General features: G+C 48.2%; 1 protein-coding gene across 5 annotated transcripts in view; it reads left to right on the forward strand.

The window, feature by feature from the left end:
• Positions 1–21,336, forward strand: part of FAXDC2 (fatty acid hydroxylase domain containing 2) — a 707,939-nt gene that overhangs the window by 653,248 nt on the left and 33,355 nt on the right. For all 5 annotated transcript variants that reach the window (XM_069653968.1, XM_069653965.1, XM_069653969.1 and 2 more), the window contains 2 exons: positions 7,813–7,918; positions 8,527–8,693. In XM_069653968.1, the coding sequence (XP_069510069.1) occupies positions 7,813–7,918; positions 8,527–8,693 (273 nt within the window). The remainder of the gene's footprint in view (positions 1–7,812; positions 7,919–8,526; positions 8,694–21,336) is intronic.

Raw genomic sequence — 21,336 nt, forward strand, 5'->3', positions numbered from 1 at the left:
GGGGTGAAGCTACCACAGCGCCCACGGCTCGAGGCAAGGCCCCCCTGGGATGAGGGGAGAGAGGAGGGCTGACAGGAGTGTACCAGAATCATCACAGATACATAGACATCACCTGCCCCATCCCTCGTCAGTACCAGTAGAAGCAATGGCGAAAAGTGGCAAGGCGACCAGGCAAACTGACATTGCAACGCTAATAAGCAACAGCATCCTGGAGAAGGCAAAGAAGGGGGAGCCACAAGGGGAGCAGGCAGCGGGCTCCAATGCTAACCAGGAGTCCCCGGGACCGGACCAATTAGCTACAAGGTCAGACCTGAAGGACCTGCTTACGGCCCTAAGAAAAGAAATTCAAAAGGGCACGGACGAAGTGATGAAAAAGATCAACTCCCTCGACAAAAGGGTGGAGCCTGTGGAAAGATGTACAGCAAATGTGGAAAGCGACTTATGTGATCAAATCCTCGAATGGGAGAAAGGACAAGACAGACTTACAGCCCTAGAATCACGGTGTGAAGCGCTCGAGGCGAAGCAGGAAGACGCAGAAAACAGGTCAAGGCGGAACAACATCCGCCTCTGAAGGAGTCTGCTGTCTGTCTCAGACTCGGAACTGGAAGGTTATGTACTGGACCTGTTCAGTTTCATCATAACACTCCCAGATAAGTCTCCACTTGAAATTGACCGGGTGCACAGAACGACCCCACGGCAATCGACCACATCACCTCCAGACGTCCTAGCCAGGGTCCACTTCTTTAGGGTAAAAGAAGAAATTATGAGAGAATCCAGGTCAATGCAGCAAATCTCCTTCAGAGACTCCACTATCCTCCTATATCAAGATCTGGCGAATTCCACCCTTCAGAAAAGAAAAACCCTCAAGCCTCTGACTGAGTGACTGCGTGAAAGAAAGATTCCATACCATTGGGGCTTTCCAACATCCGTAAAATTCACCTGGGAGGGTGCACAGCGACAGCTCCACTCCCTAAAAGAAGCCGAAAAATTGTTGGGCACCGGGGGGAGCAAGCGAGGAATCTGAAGCGGAGGCGACCATCCGAGATCCCGCCAAAAAGCATGAATCAGCAACATGGACAAGGGTGAACAGAAGGCGCAAGATCCGTGACCCCCCCCACCGAAGAAAGCCCAACCCAGACTGAACAGCCACGGAACTCTGAATGCAGATACGGTCAGTTTATGGCCCCTGGGGTCCCTGACCACTAAGAGGGGGAAGGGGGGGGACGTCTTCGGAGACGCATCCCTAACCGACTTAGTTCGGGCAAGTAGGGGGAATGAAGGATGGATGAGGAGGTGCAATGGTCTTCCAAACACTTAGGTCAGACCGTATCGAAACAACTTAAAGCCGATTAGTAGTTCCACACAACGCTGCAAAAGCAAGTTACCCCTGTGATCTGTTATTGTCAAGTTGGGCCTGGTTGGCCATTTGTGCTCATGGTTGGAGCACTTCCAGTTGCCCCATTGGATAGGAGAATGTTTATTCTCAGAATTCAAGGGTTGGGGGAATAGAGGGGGCATAAAACCAAGGGGTAGGGGGGCACAAGAAGTTGCTCTCCCACAGGTAACGCAATGTTGCAACGCCATGACATCCACAGACATCACAAGTACAGGCTACCAGAACCACACCACACAGGGTGCTCGAACATGGGCGTGAAAACCACTTAGCAGAGCGTCACCCACGAAGGAGACTCATGGGGTTGGATAATGAAAGGGAAATTAGAATCCTTACATGGAATGTCCAGGGCCTTAATTTCCCGGGGAAACGCAGGTCAGTGGAGCACAAGCTCAATCAACTAGCGGGAGACATAGTATTCCTCCAGGAGACTCACCTGCTGCAGGGCGACGAAAAACGGGTCCGATTCAAAAGGTTTAAAAAAAAATTCTTTGCCACTTCGGGTTGGAAAAGAGAGGGGTGGCAATCCTATTGAGTCAAAATGTCCCTTTAACAAGAATTACAGTAAGGCGTGACCCAGGGGGGGCAGGTTCCTCTTGGTCAAGGGGCTACTAGTAGAGCAACCAATCACAATGGTTGATTGCCATAATACTGCGCAAGTCAAATACCTAGCTCACTTTCTCCCGACCATCTTGGTGTTCTCTGAAGGATACCTCATTATAGGCAGAGATTTCAATATGGTCCCTGACCCCAGAGCAGATAAAACTCTTCCCCCAACCAGATTAGACTATACACAAGCACAATCACTGTCAAAACTATTAGGTAAAATGGGAACGGTGGAAGCATGTAGGCTGGCTAATAGGGGGTTAGCGGTTATATCCACTACTCTCATGCACACGGGGTTTTCAAGAATTGACCTCTTGTTAGTCACAGACGCAATATATCCACGTTTGGATAAGGTAGAGATACACACACGGGCAATCTTGGATCATGCCCCAGTCTCGGCTGACCTAAGTATAAACAATTCCCCCCAACCCCCAATGATGTTCTGAAAGCTATGCGATGCCATGCTGCTAGACGAAAGTATAAAAAGAGAAACGGTGGACACTCTTACTAATTACTTTTTGGAAAACACAACAGAGGACACACCTGTGGGCGTAGTCTAGGATGCCATGAAAGCAGTTGTGAGGGGGACGCTCATTAGCGCAGGGGCAGAGCAGCAAAGGGTTTCAAAAATCCTTGTGTCCAAACTAGAGGGTACGGTGGCCTCGTTAGAAAAAGATCTACAATCCCACTGGACAAGAAATAGCATTGGATATGCATTGGTCGCACAGATAAGCGAAATCCCTGGCCTACAAAAAACAGTTTTACTATAGTAAAATCAATAAAGCAAATCGAGTTCTAGCATACAAGCTGAAAAAAATGCACACTAGGAATAACATATCTTGCCTTAGAGACGCGAATGGTCAGGACCAATACAGGGAGGGGGACAAGATGGAGGTCCTGGTGAACCACCACGAAGCCATAATGACAGGCCCACCAACATCCCTCGATAAACTGCCCAGCTACCTGCGTACTAGCCCAACAACATAAAACGCTATTGAGCACCCTAGACGACCCCATTACTCCAGAAGAAACGGTTGAAGCCATAAAAACACAGAAACACTCGGCCCGGGCCCGGATGGGCTGACTGCAAAATTTTACAAGACTTATTCACACATTTTAGCCCCACAACTGACCACTCTATTTAACTCTTTTCTGAGAACGGGAACCATCACTAAGTCAATGGCAGAGTCACTAACGATCCTCATTTGCAAACCGGGTAAGGATCCCGAGCAACCAGCCTCATACAGACCAATAACCATAATGAATAATGATGGGAAAATCTACCCGAAAGTATTAGCAACCAGGCTAAAAGCCTATCTCCCAAACATCATAGCCCAAGACCAAACAGGATTTATCCCAGGGACGGGGACGCATGATAATATTAGGCGTACCATAAACCTCATAGAAAGCGCAAAGACAGGGGAAGGTATGCTAGTTATCTCATTGGAAGCCCACACAGCATTTGACTTGGTGGACTGGGGCTATATTCAGAAAGTCCTACTGCATTGGGGCTTTGGGCCTAACTTAATCAAATGGGCAATGGCTAATTACCAAACCCCCACTACGCAGCTGCGGATGAATGGCTACCGATCTGAAATAATTCTCATTTCCATCAGAACAAGGCAGGGCTGTCCTCTATCGCCGATGGTCTTTGCTCTGTCCATGGAGCCGTTTGCGAATAGGATCAATAGGATAAACCTGGAGATAAAAGGGCTCACGGTAGGGAATCAGGAGTATAAAATCGCGCTCTATGCGGACGATGTCCTGGTAACCACGACAAAAACCAAACTCCTCCCTGGGACCACTTTGGGAAGAAATCAAGGAATTCGGTAGGGTATCAGGGTTCAGGGTGAACCTAGATAAATCGGTAGCAATGGCAATCAACCTCTCAAAAAAACAAAAGGCGGACCTGAGTCTGGCACTACCGATCCCCTGGGCAGATTCAGTGATCGAATACCTGGGAGTTCAGATCCCCAGGGAATCCTCCCGAATATATCGGAGCAACTTCCCCCAGCTGTTTGGTGAGCTCAGGCGCGACCTAGAGCTTTGGCAAACCCAAGAAATGTCCTGGTTCGGCCGAATAGCTGCGGTGAAGATGAATCTGGTTCCTAGACTACTGTACCAATGTGCGGCACTCCTGGTCAATATCCCAGAAAAAGAGCTAATTACTCTTCAGAGAAACATACACAAATGTATCTGGGGGCTAAGAAACCCAGAATAGCGAAGATAATCATGCTCTGGGGCAGAACTCTGGGTGGTCTGGGCGTCTCAGATGTAGCTAGATACTTACTAGCAGCGCAACTCTCTCACGCATTCGCATGGGTACGTTCATCTGACCAATTTCTTTGGAGACAAATAGAGGAGGCTTAGTGCCCGGTCCCCCTAAGGGATCTCCCGCACTTGCCGATAATGAAAACCCAGGACAAACAAGGTCCCCTCACAGCAACATTGAACACTGTGCAAAAATGGAAAGCAGCGGCCCGTAAATGAGGCTGTAAAAGCCTGCTAGGTCCGCTCACTTCGCTCTGGAATAACCCAGAATTTACACCCGGAATTCCACCACATGGCTACTCAGCATGGCTGGAGTGAGGACTAGGAAAGCTATCAGAATTTTTAGAGGAGGGCTCCCCGATAACCTTTGAAAAATGCCAGGAAAAATTCGGGGCAGCAGAAACAGAAAGGTTCCACTGCGCTCAGTTGCGGCATTGGACCTCACACAAGGTAGTGAGTGGAAAGGGGGCAAGAGACCTAACGGCATTAGAACACACCCTTTTATCAGCAAACCCAAGTGGGAAGATATCCGCACTCTACCAACTCCTAGACAGGACAGACCCCTCCAAAAAAGAAAAGTATATGCTGGATTGGGAGCGGGACCTTGGCCGAGTAATAGATGTGGAAGAATGGGGGAAAATGTGCACCAGGCTACATAAAAGTCCCTAATGCATCACAAACAAGGAAGGGGGCTATAAGATCTGTTATAGATATTATACCACTCCAGATCAGTTAAATAGAGCCAACTCAGAAAACCCCCCAAATTGCTGCAGGGGCTGTGCAGACAGGGGTACTCTGTTCCATCTCCTATGGACCTGCACAAGAGCGGAAAGGTACTGGGGGAAGTGCTGAACCACATTAAAGCAATCCCAGGACTAACAATCCAGTGGGACCCTGGAATAATTCTCCTGGGGGAAACTGGAGGAGGGGCATTCCCGCTGTCAGGGCAGATGGCGCGCCTATGCACACCTCCTGCTGGCCGCGAAAATTGCACTGGCCCGATTATGGAAAGACACAGAGGGCCCCTCAGTCCCATTATGGTGGTCGAAATGCTGGGAAATCATAGTGGCAGAAAAGATAACAGCGATACGCTCTGGGAATCTGAACACCTGGGCACCATTTATGGACTACTCTGAAAAATACCCAGGCCTCACCCGAAGGCCCACACTGACTCGATGGCTACAGGGTTGATAAAGCGGAACACTAACGATGAGGGCTGGGGGCATCCAAAATCTTTATCCCCCTGTCCCCGAGAATGATTTGTGGGGCACGACACCCCCTCCTGCCCCCGAATGGTCCCTGTTAAAAGAAATGGCCGCAGAGCATGGTGGCATTTGGAGATATATGCAGAAGTTTGGTTGCCGTCGGGCACTTTATGATCGAAATGTTTAATGGGAAAACACTGCTGGGGGGGAAACAGATGGAAGGAGCACTCAACATCCATGCCCTCCACAACAACTGGACAGCATTGGACATTGAGACCGATACCCGCGAAAGAAACTGCTTCTGAGCTAACCTTTTGTGTGAATCGTAATGTCGCAAATGCACTGATGGGATGCCATTGTTTATGCAAATGAAATGCTGAATAAAATGTTTTGTTGAAAAAAAAAAAGTAAAGGAGAAAGTGAGGAGCCCTGTGGAACCCCACACATTTGTAAAAAGGAGTCCAACAGGAATCCTCCAAATTTGACCCTTCGTTCCCCTCCAGTCAGAAATAATTCAAACCACTGGAGGGCTTTTCCAGAGATCTTTCCAACTTAACCCACCCGCTTCAACAGGATCTTATGATCTACTGTGTCAAATACGGTAGATGGGTCCAACATGATCAACAAAGACATGTCTCCCCGGTCTGCTGTTTCCAAAAGATCGTCCCAGACTGTCATTGATGCAGTCTCTGTCACAAATCCTGGACGGAAACCTGATTGTAGAGGGTCCAATAATGTAGCCTGTTCCACATATTCCTGTAAGTGGGATTTAACAATTTTCTCCAGAATGTTTGCTGGCCATGGTAATCCTGCCACTGGTCTATAGTTCTGGGGATTCTTAGGATCTAAATTCACTTTTTTTTACCAATGGAGTAACCACTGCCTCCTTCAGATTTGCTGAAACTATACCTGTGGTTAAGGATTTATTCACAAACTTTGTGATAAAAGAGTAAATATCCGTAGCCACTCGTTTAGCTACTGATGATGGGATTGCAAATAAATCATTTGTGGCCTTCAAATTGGAAAGTAGGGAGCATACGGTCTCCTCCGAAACTTCCGTGAATACAAACGGTATCTGACCTGACGCATCGCATCGTCTGATTTACTGGCCTCAGCCCCTCCAATTGTTTCTGGGCATCTATCGGTGTGGATTGGACGATCTTTTCTCGAATCAATTCTATTTTGTTTATAAAATGGTCATTAAAGGCATCTGCCTGTATTTGTGAAGCTTCCGGCGCTACTGGCGCCCAATTAGGTTCCACAGAATTTGATATCACAGAATATAATTATCGTGGCCTATTTTTTGCTTTCTCAATCTTGCCCACCAGAAATTTCGATTTTGCCTCAAAAATGGCACACCATAGTTACCTATTTTGTTCTTGAAATATCGTCAAATTAGCAATTTTAAACAAGGCAGATAGCCATTACAAAGTAAAGAGAACCACAGAATGTAAATGTTAAGCAACTTTACTGCTGTCCTTTTCTTGGTGGTATAAATGCAAAGGTGTGCCTGTTCTTGGTGGACTACTGGTAAAGAAAGGTTACATTCAGAGAAAAATCATACAATTTTAAGATCTGCCATTATACAAAACCTACTGATCTATCACGCTGTAATCTAGACCTGTGTCAGTGTCTCCAAATTATACAGCCACTCATCACACCATCACACACGGAACAATTCACACCAGCTGCCCCTTGCTATGCAAGATATTTATTAACTAAACAGTCAAGAGTTGTGTCACCTGACGAACATTGTTTTGGTTTCATTAAAAGCCTGATCTTTATACAATGTAACGACCATGTGAACAGTGAAGCCCCTTTTTGCAAACTCTTACACATACCAGCCTCTTTGCAGTGCCCAACAATGAAACCCTGTCCAGGGCAGGTGGAGCATGCTTGTCCAAGAGCTATAAAGTCCACACACACTCTGAAATGCAGGGGCTAAATGGGAGCAATTTGATAATAGGCCATTTTCTTTTTGGTGGTGATTAAGGATCATTTTGGAATGGTGTGGCATCTCGGAGCTCCTGTTTCATGCTCAGAATTGTCACAGTTTGTTGTTAATGTACATAGCAATGGCCTAGCCTTGCGCCTTCTCTGAAGCACTGGCCCCGAGGATCGTCTGCATCCCAGCCCCAAAGAAGAGAGGTCATTCCAGCCTTACTATGGATTCTGCATTCCTGTCACAAACTATAGTATATTCTCTGGCCCCAGAGTGATCAGACTACCCCCATGCCCCAAAAAACAGCCTGTGTCATGCACATTGTGATTTATACATTTTATTATTTCTCATTTCTTTTGCCAGGGCAATTCATTACATTGTGTTTCCTCCCTCAGGTTGTTCCATCACCCCAGTCTATACAAACACATCCACAAGAAGCATCATGAGTGGACCGCACCTGTTGGCGTCGTCTCCTTGTACGCTCACCCCCTGGAGCACATGGTATGTGGCAAAGGACCTCTGTGGTGGGAATGGAACCATTGGAGGGAGAATAAATGGAAGTGGTGCAAAAAAGGAGTCTGAAGGGAAGATTTAAATAAGTAGGGGGAGAGGCTAAAGGCAGGGCGGCAGAAAGTTAGAGGAACGGTCCTTGGAGGGGCTCTGGGAAAGGATATAGGGGGAAAGAGAGGAGGCATGTGGTTAGGGTCTCCTTCTGAGATTGATGAGGGGAGAGGAGGTGAGATACACAAGGACAGTGGGGTTGTGGAAGAGTTTGAGGAGGGGAGTGAATTGGCAAGGAGGATAGGAGGGAAGCAGGTAAAAGGGCTAGGGTTACCGCAAGAAGGTGTAGGAAAAAGAAGGGTAGGCATTACGATAGAGAATGAAGGGCATTGAAGTACTGGAGGTATTACAGTCTCATGATCTTCATTTACATCTGTCTATATTTAAAGCCACCTCCCCCCAGAAGTGTCAAGACATGCATAGTGCTTTACATACCAGTTAGCCTTTAAAGGGTGCTCTGAAGCCTTGCTTGAGCACTACCATTCTCTGTATGTTGGCATGGGACTGCGTGAGGGTCTTGTTTTCAACTGGCACTTGTGTCATTACAGCTGTCCAACATGCTGCCGCCGATGGTGGGGCCAATGATCATGGGTTCACATGTGGCCACAATAATGTTGTGGTTCTGCCTGGCACTGCTCAGCACCACTGTGTCACACTGTGGTTACCACCTGCCCTTGCTGCCGTCTCCTGAGTTCCATGACTTCCACCACCTCAAGTAAGTACAGCAGTTTGAGAGTAGGGGTTGCAGAAGTCTCTTTGCTTTGAATTTTCTTTGCCGTGACCGCTATGAAAAATAGAATGGAAAAATGTTACCTTTTCTCCCCAAAAATATTAAGAAGAAATGTTCTCTGTTATGCCGCATATGACCTTGTTTTACGTGTTCAGGTTTTAATGAGTGTGCTACAAGCATCCATTCATTCCCCTCTTCCCCCAAAGACTAATAGTACCAATGTCATGTCTGCAAGTGATTTTACTCATGAAGCAAGAAACATCCAAATACACATGCATACAGGCAAATACAACAGTACAAACCGATAGACACAAGCTCTAGGCCTAACAGAGGGCACACATCAGTATGCATACATACATACATAGACAAATCTATGTGTAAAAAACCCTCCTGGGTGTCAGGCAAAGACTCTCTAAAGTCATAAGATACCTGCAGTAAGGATATCAGTCCTCCAAACAGTATATGTAGCTGTTAACCACACAACTAACTGATAAAAGGAGGTATCTGCCTGTCTCTGTATTATCCTGTGTCTTGGCTTCTGCTTGACTAGTTGCGCTTCTCCCAGTATCTGAGCCATATTTTGAGTGCCCCAGATGGCAGCAGTGGGAGAATAGCATTGGAAAGAAGGAAAAGTCCAAGGGAGCGGGGTCAGGCTTTTTGGCACCTCGTAGCAGACAATCCAGTTTGTTCTGGTGGCGTTTGGGCGAATTGAAAAATAAATATCGCTTTTGGATAAGAAGCTTGATGAATTGAATGAAAAAGTGGTGCAGTTGGATACAAGAACCCTTGAGGAGAGAAATACCAAGTTGGATCAACAATACAACCAAATGCTGCCCATGTTCCAGCAGATGTGCAAGGATGTAGAAGCAGTCTTTAAGGGCAACAAGATGATGGAATCAAGACTTGAGTATCTGGAAAATGTGGAGAGATCTAAGCAACTGAGGGTGATAGGCCTTCCTCTAGGTGCAGAGGGAGCCAACCACATTACCTTTGTCACTAACTGGCTCCCAGAATTGCTTGACCTGGAAGTGGAGGAGTGCTATAGAATCAAGGTGACAGCTTTCAACAAAACCACAGAATCGACGGGGGGCTCAACGTTAATCGTTAAGTTGTTGGATGTTCGGGACAAGGAGAGGATCTATAGCGATAGCCGCAAGGGAAGACTTGACATATCGGCAATGTAGGGTCCACCTTCTTCTAGACCTGGCACTAGCAACTGAGAGAAAGAGGAGGAAGCTCAACACCATTAAGAAATCTTCTCTTGCCGGGCTGGAGGAGGGATTTTGAGGGAGGAGGGTGAAAGGGTGAAAGCAGGCCTACTCTGACATGCTAAACTGAGAGTTGATGTAAGGTTAAGGAATATCTATTTTGGAATGCTGAGAGGGCTGAAGAGCTTTTAAAATCGTTCCTGGAAAAAGCCACATCAGTCACAGAGAACGGATAATGGACTTTGAGTTCAAGCAAAGAGGATGTTTTTTCTTTTACACTCTTTTGCTACTTCGATAGTTGGGGACTCCCGGGTTTCCTGAATTTGTGGGGGTGGATGGGTGACTATGATGTGGGGAATGTGATGGGTTGTGAAGAGAAGAGGGAGTAGTGAGGTGGTTTGTTTGGAACTCTAGGGGTTGGAAGACAGCTCCTATACAGTGTTGCTACGAGAGTGAATGGTGTATTATGCCTGGGTTATATCTCTAAGTTCTCGAAAGATAAGGGTACAGGGTATGTATATGACTATATTAGTACTGCTGTGGGTAACCGAGCATATTTTGTGATACCCTGAGATTGGGACAGTGGATTTGGAACGTGACAGTAAGATCTGTGGGAAATCCTATGCTGCAGATCAGGCTCAAGCTGTTATTCTACATTGCGATATACTGGGAATATAGTACTGCATTATGGAATGTCCTTTCTGGGAATTGTATTCTTCCTTACACAGAAAGACGCTAGGATGGCTCCAACCACCTAGACTAATATTGTTTATTTTAGCGTTCTTCGTAGACCTTTTTTGCGTTTGGCCCTGTATTTGAGGTATTCCGGGGCTGTGCCAAAGAGGCAGCGATGAACTATGGTGCCCATTTTTGAAACGCGTGTGTTCCTGTATTGGTAACCAGTTGAGGTTTCTTCTGTGATCTAAAATGTGAATTCTTCTGGAGATATTTTTAACAATACGCACAGCATAATTTTGAATGAACCGACACTTCTTATAGTTGGAAAGTGAGGCTCCACTTCATAGTGAGTTACAGTAATCAAGTCTAGTTAGGATGTTTGCTCAAGCAATGGTGGCACAATTCTTTTCTGTGATGTAGGGGCGGATATTCCTAAGCAGGCGTAGATAGTAATTTCAGGTTTGATTTATGTAATTTAAGGGGGCCTCCAATTGGATTCCCAGGGTTGTAACCTTTTGTTGGACTTGGATTTCATTGTCGCTTATTTGGACGCCTTTGAAGTCTGAGCCAAATTTGGCCCGGGCCTGTTGAGAGCCAAAGATCAAAAGTTCAGTTTTGCTGCCGTTCAGCCAGTTCTCTGACATCCATCTTTCGATTTTACTGTAAATGTTGGATAAGGTGGGTGAGTCTTTGGCATGATCCCCACTATTTTCCATGACCACTTGGGTGTCATTCCCATAGTTTGTAAAGAATGCACCCAAATTGTCTAGGAGAGTGCAGAGCATTCTGAAATAAAGATTGAAGAGCACGGGCAAGATAAATGTGCCTTGGGGCACCCCGCATATGATAGGAGCTCAAGGAGAAAATACTGGTCCCCACTGAATTCTAGACTCTCGGGTTTGAGAGGAGGGAGCAGAACCAGCCAACAGCCTCTTTAGAGCAGTGGCCAAGATCACTCTGGGAAAGCAAAAGACATTAATGGTCTATCAAATCAAAAGCCGCAGAAATCCAAAAAAATCAACATCCCAGCTTTCCCCTCATCCATAATTTTTTACATGTGGGACTGAAGGTCCACAAGTGCTATCTCGGTTCTGAAGGATGTTCGGAAGCCCCATTGTCGGTAATGGAGGATGTCATTATACTCCCCAAAGGCTTGGAGCTAGGCAGTGGCAAATTTGTCTAGGATTTTTTTTCAATTAAGTTTTTATTAGCATTTTTAAACATTAACAACTTCGAACATAAAAGGAACACCCCCTACTCCACCTCCCCGCTCTCCTCCCCCTGGTTCGAGAGTAGACCCAAGAATTAGCATATCAACCTTTGCATTGTGGGCAGTGATCAGTGGGTACGTAAGCATGGGCGTGAGGGCCACATGAACTGAGGTCCCTCTTAGTTCACCCTCTACAGGGTGCTCTACTATCCCCAAGAGCCGCATAGAATGAGGGCACCATACCACTCTTGCTCCATCCATCAAATACCGAATTAGGGAAGGCCAGTCTGTGGAGAATTTGACGTGGTCCCCCTGGATGGAATACATGAGCCACTCCAAAGCTAACAGGCCCCACAGTTTTGCAACCCATTCTTGTTCCTGAGGGGGGGTCCCTTGTCTTCCATTTGCGGGCCAGTACCAGGGCCGCCGCCATCATCATTATCACGTACAGCTTTTGACCCACCTTGGTCTTGATTGCTTCAAGTGGTCCCCCCAGACCACTGAACGCCAGGGACATGTATTGCCTAAGGTCCATGCCTAGGACTTGTTTAGCTGCGTACAGGACTACTTCCCAATATGTCGCAATCTTCGGGCAGGTCCACCATATGTACTCCCAGGTTCCCTCCACCCCACAGTCCCTCCAGCAGAGGGGTGATACCCCTGGGTACATTCTATGGAGTCTCGAGGGGGTCAAGTGCCACTGGGTTACCAATTTCATTCAGATCTCCCTTATCTGTAGAGACCTCATTAACTTGGGGATCTGTGACCACAGCCCTGTCCACTCTTTCTCCCCCACAAACCCTCCCGAGGCTGCTTCCCACTTCCTCATGTATGGTCTCACTTGGGGTTGCTCTCCTGTCTTCAAATGTTTATAAATTGCTGTGATCAGGTGTCTGTCCAAAGACTCCCTGCTGAGATACCTTTCAAACGGGGTCAGCTGCCGAGTTGCCACTTGTTGCATGGTAGGTTGGTGCAGCCAGTGCCGCAGATGGAAATACCGAAACCTTTCCCTTTCGCCTACCGCAAAGTCTGCCTTACATTGCTCGAATTGTTTCATCTTCCCATTACTGAGCATATCCCTTAGCATACTACAGCCCCCCCTGGTGCCAAGTATCGAACGCCGCTGTATTGTACCTCAGAGTGAATTGTGGGTTTCCGAACAAGGGCGTGTAGGGTGAGGGGAAGGTCGTAAAGGCGGGACTCCCGCACTCCCTCGTCCCACTAGGTCCAAGAGGGCACTACTATGCATATGCTTGGGCCTGTCCTGTTTCGGCTTCCATAGGACAAATTCTAGATCTTCTCCCCCAGATCTGCCCTATCCATTGACCTCCACACCTTCCCCCAGTCGTCTTTTTGCCAGTCCCGAATCACTTTGAGTTGGGCTGCCCTGTAGTACGCCCTAAAGTCAGAGCTCCCCATGCCTCCCTGGTCCGTCGGGGTTCTCATCAGCCTAGCTGCCATCCTCGGGCATTTATCGACCCACACATCTGCTAGTTATTCTATTCAACGCCCTGAAGAAGGCAGGCGGGACATATACTGGCAGCACTGCAAAACAGTACAACAGCTGTGGGAGCATGACCATTTTTAGTGTGTTGATGCTGCCCACCCATGAAATAGCTAGGGGCCCCCAGTCCACCAATTTAGACTTAATTTTCTCAAGCAAGGGTGAGTAGTTGGCCCGATACATTTGTTCAATCTATTTAGCCAGCTTTATGCCCAGATAGGTGATTACTTTCCCAACCCATCTGTATGGGGATGTTGCCTTTAAGGCCTCAGCAGTTTCCGTCAGAATGGTGAGGTTGAGGATTTCTGTTTTGGAGGCATTCATTTTAAAGCCTGCTACGGCTCCAAATTGCTGGAGCTCTCTGTCATGATGCCTACCCCCAAACATCCAGACCAGGTCCATCAGTCCAGGAAGCAGGCATCCAGACACCTATTGAAAACCCAGTCACCCCGGCTAGGGGCTATCTGGGTTTAGTCCTGGTGCCGTAGGCGCCAGGCTCATATATGGGATCAGTCCTGGCGCCATAGGTGCCAGGCTCATATGAATAAACTTACCTCATGCAGACCATGCTGCAAAGAATTCAAACCAACGTGAGGCCTGGAAGGAACTACTTGTTTCAGGGACTATTTTTTACTCGAGTGTGGTCTTAGGGATCTTCTTACCTGGAACTACTTTGGAGGCTATTTAAACCACGCCCGATGAGCAGCACACGCTTTGCGTCATTCTGCATTCTGCAGCGTAACGCTCACCGTGCCTGTCAGTCCAGCATCCAGTCTTCTGCCACGCCCGCCTCGAATCCGGAGACAGAAGGGAAAATAAGAAGAAAAGGTTAGAGCAAGAACATTACCTTCATTCTTCAACAGTTCCTTCGCGCATCCGAACAAGGAAAAAGACTTTATTTGTACGCGCCGCACCACCAGCTGCAGCGCCGCGCTATACCTACCAGTCTTCATAGCACCTCCTCGACCCGGCGCTGCTCCATCATTCATCGCCGAACTCTGGGCACCTAAAGGGGACGAAGAAAGACAAAAGGCGAGCCGTGAAAACCAACAAAGACAATTTCAATTATCATAATAGACTTACCGAGTTACCGCTGGAGATATTATTCTTCTGCACGCCACATCGTCTTAAGCTGTACCTGTGAGGAAAGAGAAAGCAACAGGTTAAGCACTGACATTTTTTACCGGACAGTGTTGGGTAATACAGACTCTTACCTCAACGCAATCAGCTACTATGGGACAATCTCCTCTCGAATCAAGCTGCAAGACAATGGAAGGAATCGGATAAGAGTGAATAACAGACATTTTGAACTCTTACGAACCAAACACTTACGACTCCTTGCCACTTACCTCGGAGTCGATATTCGTCTGGAACTCGCCCAATTCCTTCGGACCAGTGAAGTAACTGGTTATCTACGCGCCCCTGCACTCCACACAGGATGGAGAGCTCATCATTCAAAACCATAAGGTGAGACTGGTGAAAGGGAATATTGGAGGTGATTAGTGGGGAAAACGGAGGGGAGGTGTGCTCGCTCAATCCACGGGTGAGTAATCCTCTTTCTCCGCTTTCAGGAGAATAATCCTACGGGTCAAGCAGACGAAATTGAGCAGGCCAGTCCAGTCAGTCATCTCTTCTCTACGAGTCACGTTGGTGGAGGCCGCAGCTATCCAGTTCCGACCGTCGCCCCTGTGGGAGCCAGGTGAGCGTAACACTCCCTTTCTACCGCTGGCAGGGCTATATCTGGCTGCGTCAGGGACAAGATCATGTCGTCGGCGAACGCTGCTATTTAATGAGATGCCCCTGTGAACGGGACCCCCTTTATGTTCTGATTGCATCTTACCACTTCCAGAAAGGGCTCAAGGTGGAGCGTGTATAATATCAGGGATAGCCGGCATCCCTATTAGGTCTCCCTCTCGACGGTCACTGGTTCCGTCAGGTGTCCATTTACCGCTAGCCGGAGTGTTGGGTTTCTATAATTGGCCTTGACTCTGTCCAAGAATTTGGGGCCAAATCCCATTTTTTGCATAGTTGTGAATAGGAATCCCCATTCCACCCTGTCAAACGCCTTCTCAGCATTGACCTTCTCTATCAGATGGACCAGTCTTCTAACATTATCCCCCGTCTGCCGACCCCTCACGAATCCCGATTGGTCCGAGTGGACCAATTTAGGGATTATATGATCTAACCTTGTTGCTAATATCTTCGTGTGAATCTTGGAGTCCACATTAATCAATGCTATGGGACGGTTGAAGGAACATTCTGAAGGATCGTTCCCCTTTTTGTGGATGAGGATAACCTTTGCCTCCTCCATTGATCTCGTAACAAGGCTGTCCCTGCCTATTTGGTTATAAAGGGCAGTTAAAGTCGGTATTAACACTTCCTTGTGGGCTTTATAAAATTCAGCTACAAACCCATCCGGCCCTATAGATTTAAGGGTAGGTAAAGACTTAATTGCAGCCCTCACTTCGTCCTCTGTGATGTCCCTCTCTAGTGATCCCTTCTCCTCTTCTGATAGGCAGGTTAGATGGACTCTATTTAAGTATTCTAGTTGGGTCGTGTGTGATGGATTGTCAGAAGCATATAGGGAGGAATAAAATCTGGTGAATTCCCTTTTGATGTCATCATTGTTGGCACTTACTCCCCCCTCGCCAACTTTAATTCCCACTATTGTTTTATCTTTCTGTTCCTTTCTGAGCATTCTCGCCAGCAGGTGATACGCCTTATTGGCTTTGATGTAGTATTTCTGCCTAAGCTGTAGGAGATTGCGTTCTGCCTTTCTTGTCTGGATTAAGTCTAGCTGACCTTGGACAGCTCTGTATGCTCTTTTGGTGGTCGCGGTCTGATTAATGCCCATTTTGGCCAATGTCCCTTTAAGCTCCTCCAACCTAGCCTCCTCTTACCTTAATTCTCGGTCCCTTCTTGCCTTGATTGCGATAATAGTGCCCCTCAAGGTGGCCTTAAAGGCGTCCCATTTTACCTGAAGGGATGTGTGCCCTGCTTTGTTGGTCAAGAAGAAGCGTTCTATTTCTTCCTCAACCACCCGGGTGAGAAGTTGGTCTTTGAAAAGAGGCGTCGAATTGCGCCTTTTCCACAGACTTGAGGGCCTCCTATTCCCCTTAATGTTTAGTGTTATTGGAGCATGGTCAGATATTATTGAAGTACCGATAGAGATATCGTTCACCTCTCCCAGTAGGGTTGACGACAGGCAAATGTAATCTATTCTAGAGTGGGAGCGATAGGCATGCAAGTAAAACGTGTATCCCTCCGTGTCCCCTCGTATACCCCTCCATGCGTCCACCAGACCAGGTTGTTGATTTTGTGCCTCAGTTCGTTTGATGGGCCACTATGTGGAGATGCCGCCCCGGAACTTCTGTCCTTTGTCGGGTCCCAGGCGATATTGAAATCGCCAGTGAGTATAATCGGTAGTCTGATGAACCCCTCGAGTTTATCTAGTGTGGACTGAATAAAGGGGTCTTGTGCTGTATTCGGTGCGTAAAGAGTCGCTCCTGTAAACGGCTCCCCCATCCCCTCCAGAGACAATGCTAGATACCTTCCCTGCTCGTCCGCATCCTTCCTCGTGATCCTCAAATCTAGCCCATCCTTCAGTGCTATTAGGACTTCTGCCTTCCTGGTGGGTTGTGTGGCTTGTATCACTCTAGAATAGCCCCATATTTTGACCCTTGCTCTGTCCCGCGAGTGTATGTGGGTCTCTTGCAGCATTACAATATCCAGGCGCTCACGTCTGATATAACGCTCTAGTTTTTTCCGCTTGACCGGGGAGTTAAGCCTGTTAATATTGAGGGAGAGAATTCTCATTGTACCTCTAATTAGGATTTTGGTTCTGTAAATATCGCTTGTCCCTGCATCTCTCAGATGTTGGGTTCAGGTACCCTCCACCTGATCGCCCTCTTCTGCAATTTGGGCTCCCTCGATCCTTCCCCACCATCCCCCCTCTACCTCCTCCCCTTACCCCCGGTGAGCTGGAACAACTGTGGCCCCCCCTTGAATACAAACCTCAAGAGTCGTTCTGCAACCTGCCCCCCATTGAGTTCAACGCAGGATATCCCCATCCCTTTCCAAGAGTGAGCACCCTCCCGCCCCGCGCCAAGGCCCCCCAACCCGCCACTATGTGTAATCTCCTGGCTTCATCTCTTCTTGTATGCCCTCCTCAGGTGTTCCTGTGCAGATCCAGCGAACTCCTATCTATAGGCTGATGAGGCGTGTACCTGCTATCCTGTGTGAGTCTTCTATTCCTTCCTTGGTGATGGGTCACGCAGACGCGACTGGGCATTTCCCCTCCTCAATTTTTTTGGACGGACCATGGACCATTCCCATGGCTTGCGGTCGGCCCGCTGCACGGGAGACTGGATGGCCGGGGGGGGGGAGGGAGTCATCCCTCCCCCCCTCCATGGCCATCCTGGGTATGGAGGGTGGGGGAGCGGTCCGGGGCCCACAGCCCCCCGTGGCCAGGTATTCTCCCGGTGCGGGCCGACTGCCCCAGTTAACCGCGTCGGTTCCTCTGATGATGCTCGGCGCCGGCCCGCGTCTTTGTTCTCAGCTGAAGACGGTGCGGAAGCCCTGCATGGCCAGGAATCCCCGTCAGGCCGGAGTGCGGGTCGCTGTATTGCGCTCCACCCGGGCTCTCACCCGGTCCCCTCCAGGTCCTCCACTGAACCTCCTGCCTGCGTCTGGATGCACTCCCCACAGGTCCCACCGTATACGCGGACCCGAAGCGGCAGGCGGCTATCTCCGGCCGCTCCTCCATGTAGCAGAAGAGTGCAAAACTGCTGCCGAAGCCCCGCCGGGGTGGGGCCTCGTCTGTGCTTCGAGTGGGAACGGCCAATCGCCCCTTCTCCTGTTTCAATTTGCTGCACCCGCCTCAGTGCTGCCACAGCACCGGGCCCAACCGGGTCAGTGCCAAGTCATGAGTGGGTCCCCTCGGGGACCCGCTGTGCCCTGGATGCTGTTTATGTCTCCTTCGCCGCCTGGGGAGGGCTTTCACTGCGTAGGTGAGGGCTATGGGGCCTCCAGGGCCAGGAGCTCGGTGGTCGCGGTGCTCAGAGGATCACGGCCATCTTGAAATCCACCTGTCTAGGATTTTGAGTAGAAACTGACAATTTGTAATTGGTCTCAAATTACTTGGTTCTTTTGCATCTATATTAGTTTATTTTTGGAAAGGGGGATTACTGTGACTTTCTTAATTGAGTTCGGTACTTGGCCATCCCTGAAGGTGGCATATACAAATCTGGTCAAACATGGGGTAAATAGGTCCGTGTGCTCTAAAATCAGTTTGGGAGCAAGAATATTATATGGGCATGAAATGGGGTGCATAGAGGATAACATTCTGAGCATATCTGGGACAGAGATTTGCGTGAATGTAAAGACAGGGTGTTTGTGACCCTTGGGTTTAGTGATTGTCTGGTCCTTCTGTATGGGGGCACTGCTCTGGGCTTTTATTTTGTTTCTTGCATTGACAATTTTAGCTTCGAAGGCGGCCTGGACTGTAGAGCCGTCTAGGATTGTGGGTTGGAAAGAGGTTTGGGATACCTTTGGTTTTTCAAGTAGTTTCAAAATATCAAACAGCTTTCCTGTACGGTTGGACGATTGTTGGATCTGGGCGTTGAAGTTGTTCTTTTTAGTGTCCAGTATTTGTGATGTATATAGTTTATCTACCTCCTTCCAGGCTATTCTGGTTTTCTCACAATGATGTTTTAGCTGTCATAATTCTAGTGAGCGTTTTTGTCTTTTGAGAGCTCCGACTTCTGGTGTAAACAAGGTTTGGTGTCCTGTGTTCTCCCTGACCAGTTTGGATTTAAGGGGTGCCGTTGAGTCCCGCATTTCAGTGAATATGTTGGAAAAAGAGGCCACCATGCAATCAGCCAGCTCAGAGTTGCGTGTATTGGTCATGATTGTATCTAGACAAAGCTGAAGATCTTGAGGGAGTACCTTTTTAAAATTCTGACTAGTGACTGTTTTGGTCTGGTTGTTAGGTTTGGGGAGGGGACCTATAGGTTCGATGACATAGTGGTCCGACCATATACACAGGGTGGTCTGATTACTGTTGACTATGAGCTGTCTGGTCACTATCCAGTCCACAATGTTGTTTTTATCTGTGTTTGGTTTGCTGTTCTGGACCTTGTGATCTATGATATTCATGGCAGATTCCAGCTCAATCGCATCTTTATCCTGTTTGTTTGCTCTCTAGCTGTTCAAGCCCCCCAAGAAAAGGGTAGCGATATTAGACCTGGAAAGTCTTTTAAGTATTTTTATGACTTCTTCATTGAAGTGGGTGGCCTGCAAATGAGAATAATGTTAATACAGTTATTATTAGTCAGGGTCATTTTGACATGCATGATTTCACAGCCCTGACATGACACAGAGGCCGGAAAGATTGCCACCCCACCACCATATCCTTGAGCGCGATTGGTGCGAAAGAAGGATAATCCTGTTGGAACCGCCGGGCTGATGGTAGGGCCACTTGTGTCCTGAATCCAGGTTTCCGTGATGGTCTCAAGGTCTCAAGCATGTTTACTTAGGGATCTTGTATTCAGGAGGGCGAGTTTTAACTTGGTCTCTTCTTTTCTTGAGGAGGAGGTTTTTTCCCCTTACTGTGTTCTCTAAACTGGTAAGTCTGGGAGGAAGGGGTTCCTTGGTCATTGTACATGAGGTGGAAGAGCTATGAATAGTAGCATCTAAAGCCATACCTTTGTAATTGGAGCCATGGCTCTTGTTGGCCCTGTTATGTGAAGATACAGGTTTGTGGCTCGTAGGCTTCGTGCCAGAGGGACACGGTGTGGAGACTTGAGGTATTGGTGCCTTGCCATGATGGTTAAGTGTCACTGAAGGTTCTTCTATTATAGGTGTCGGTATATATATATATATATATATTTCTCATGCTTGTGTAATCTGCTTAGATCACATGGTATGCATAGGCCGACATCTAGTGGAAGCTGCAAAGTATTACAGTTGTTTTTCGAAACTCGAAAATGGGCGTCGAAATAGGGCGTGCCAGTAATACTATCCCTATTGTGACGTCCACTGTACCCATAATCCCTCACGCGTGTCGGTCCTTCAGATTGTTTTTTTTCCGCCATCGTGAGTGGTTGCAAAATATAAGCGGAGTCCATTTTCGGCGTACGCCGTTGAACTTTATTAATCACGTTGGTGTTTCTTCCTGTCCTTTGCCGACGCCGTGTCCCTATGCGGTAAAGACTGAAGAAGACTTCGAAACTGAGCGTCGGACAGAGACTTCGACAGCACCACTCGGCCTTGGAAGGCCCTTTCTGCCTTTGCCTTACAGTAGGGAGAGTGGGGGGGTGGTCATAAACATGTATATTCCCACCCTTTCCCATAGTCGCCCAGCTACCTACATATATCATGGAGCGTACTCCCTTTAAGTTCTGCCGCTCCTGCAATACGAAGTTCACGTGGGTCGACTAGCATAGGGTCTGTAACCTCTGCTTGAATAGAGACCACGACAAGGTGCATTCTCGTGCTTGTAAGCTTCTCCGACCGAAAACCCTCAAAGACAGGTGAACTAAACGTTGGGCCCATTACGCCATGCAGGCCGAGGCCTCCATGGACGTCGAAGAGGCATCAAACAATGGCATCGAGGCCGTCCTTTTGGACGGCGAGGGTGACGGGGAACCTCCACGTTCCCCAATGCCAGCCCCGACAGTAGCAGACAGGCCAGCGGTCCTGTTACAGGGAAGACACCCCGCGGCAAGGGCACCACACTTACCCATAAACACACACCCCACAGCGATGCGAGTAAGGTCGCACACCGAGAGTCGACGGTGAAAGGCAGATCTTCTGATCATACGTCCTCTGGGTGCTCCAAACGGCCGCCGCATGTTAAGCCTGCCAAGACAAAGGTCACCCAACTCAAAACTCCCCCGTCCGGCCCGTCGATGAAAGATGCCGCGCAAGCCATCCCTGCAGCCGAAGTTCGGCCTACACCCAGGGACAAGCCCAGGTAGTCCTCTGGTACCCCCTCTTCGACCCCGAGCTCCAGAAAATCATCATCTA

Source organism: Ambystoma mexicanum, chromosome 3q, assembly GCF_040938575.1.
Source record: "Ambystoma mexicanum isolate Mex_15411 chromosome 3q, UKY_AmexF1_1, whole genome shotgun sequence".
NCBI lineage: Eukaryota > Metazoa > Chordata > Amphibia > Caudata > Ambystomatidae > Ambystoma > Ambystoma mexicanum.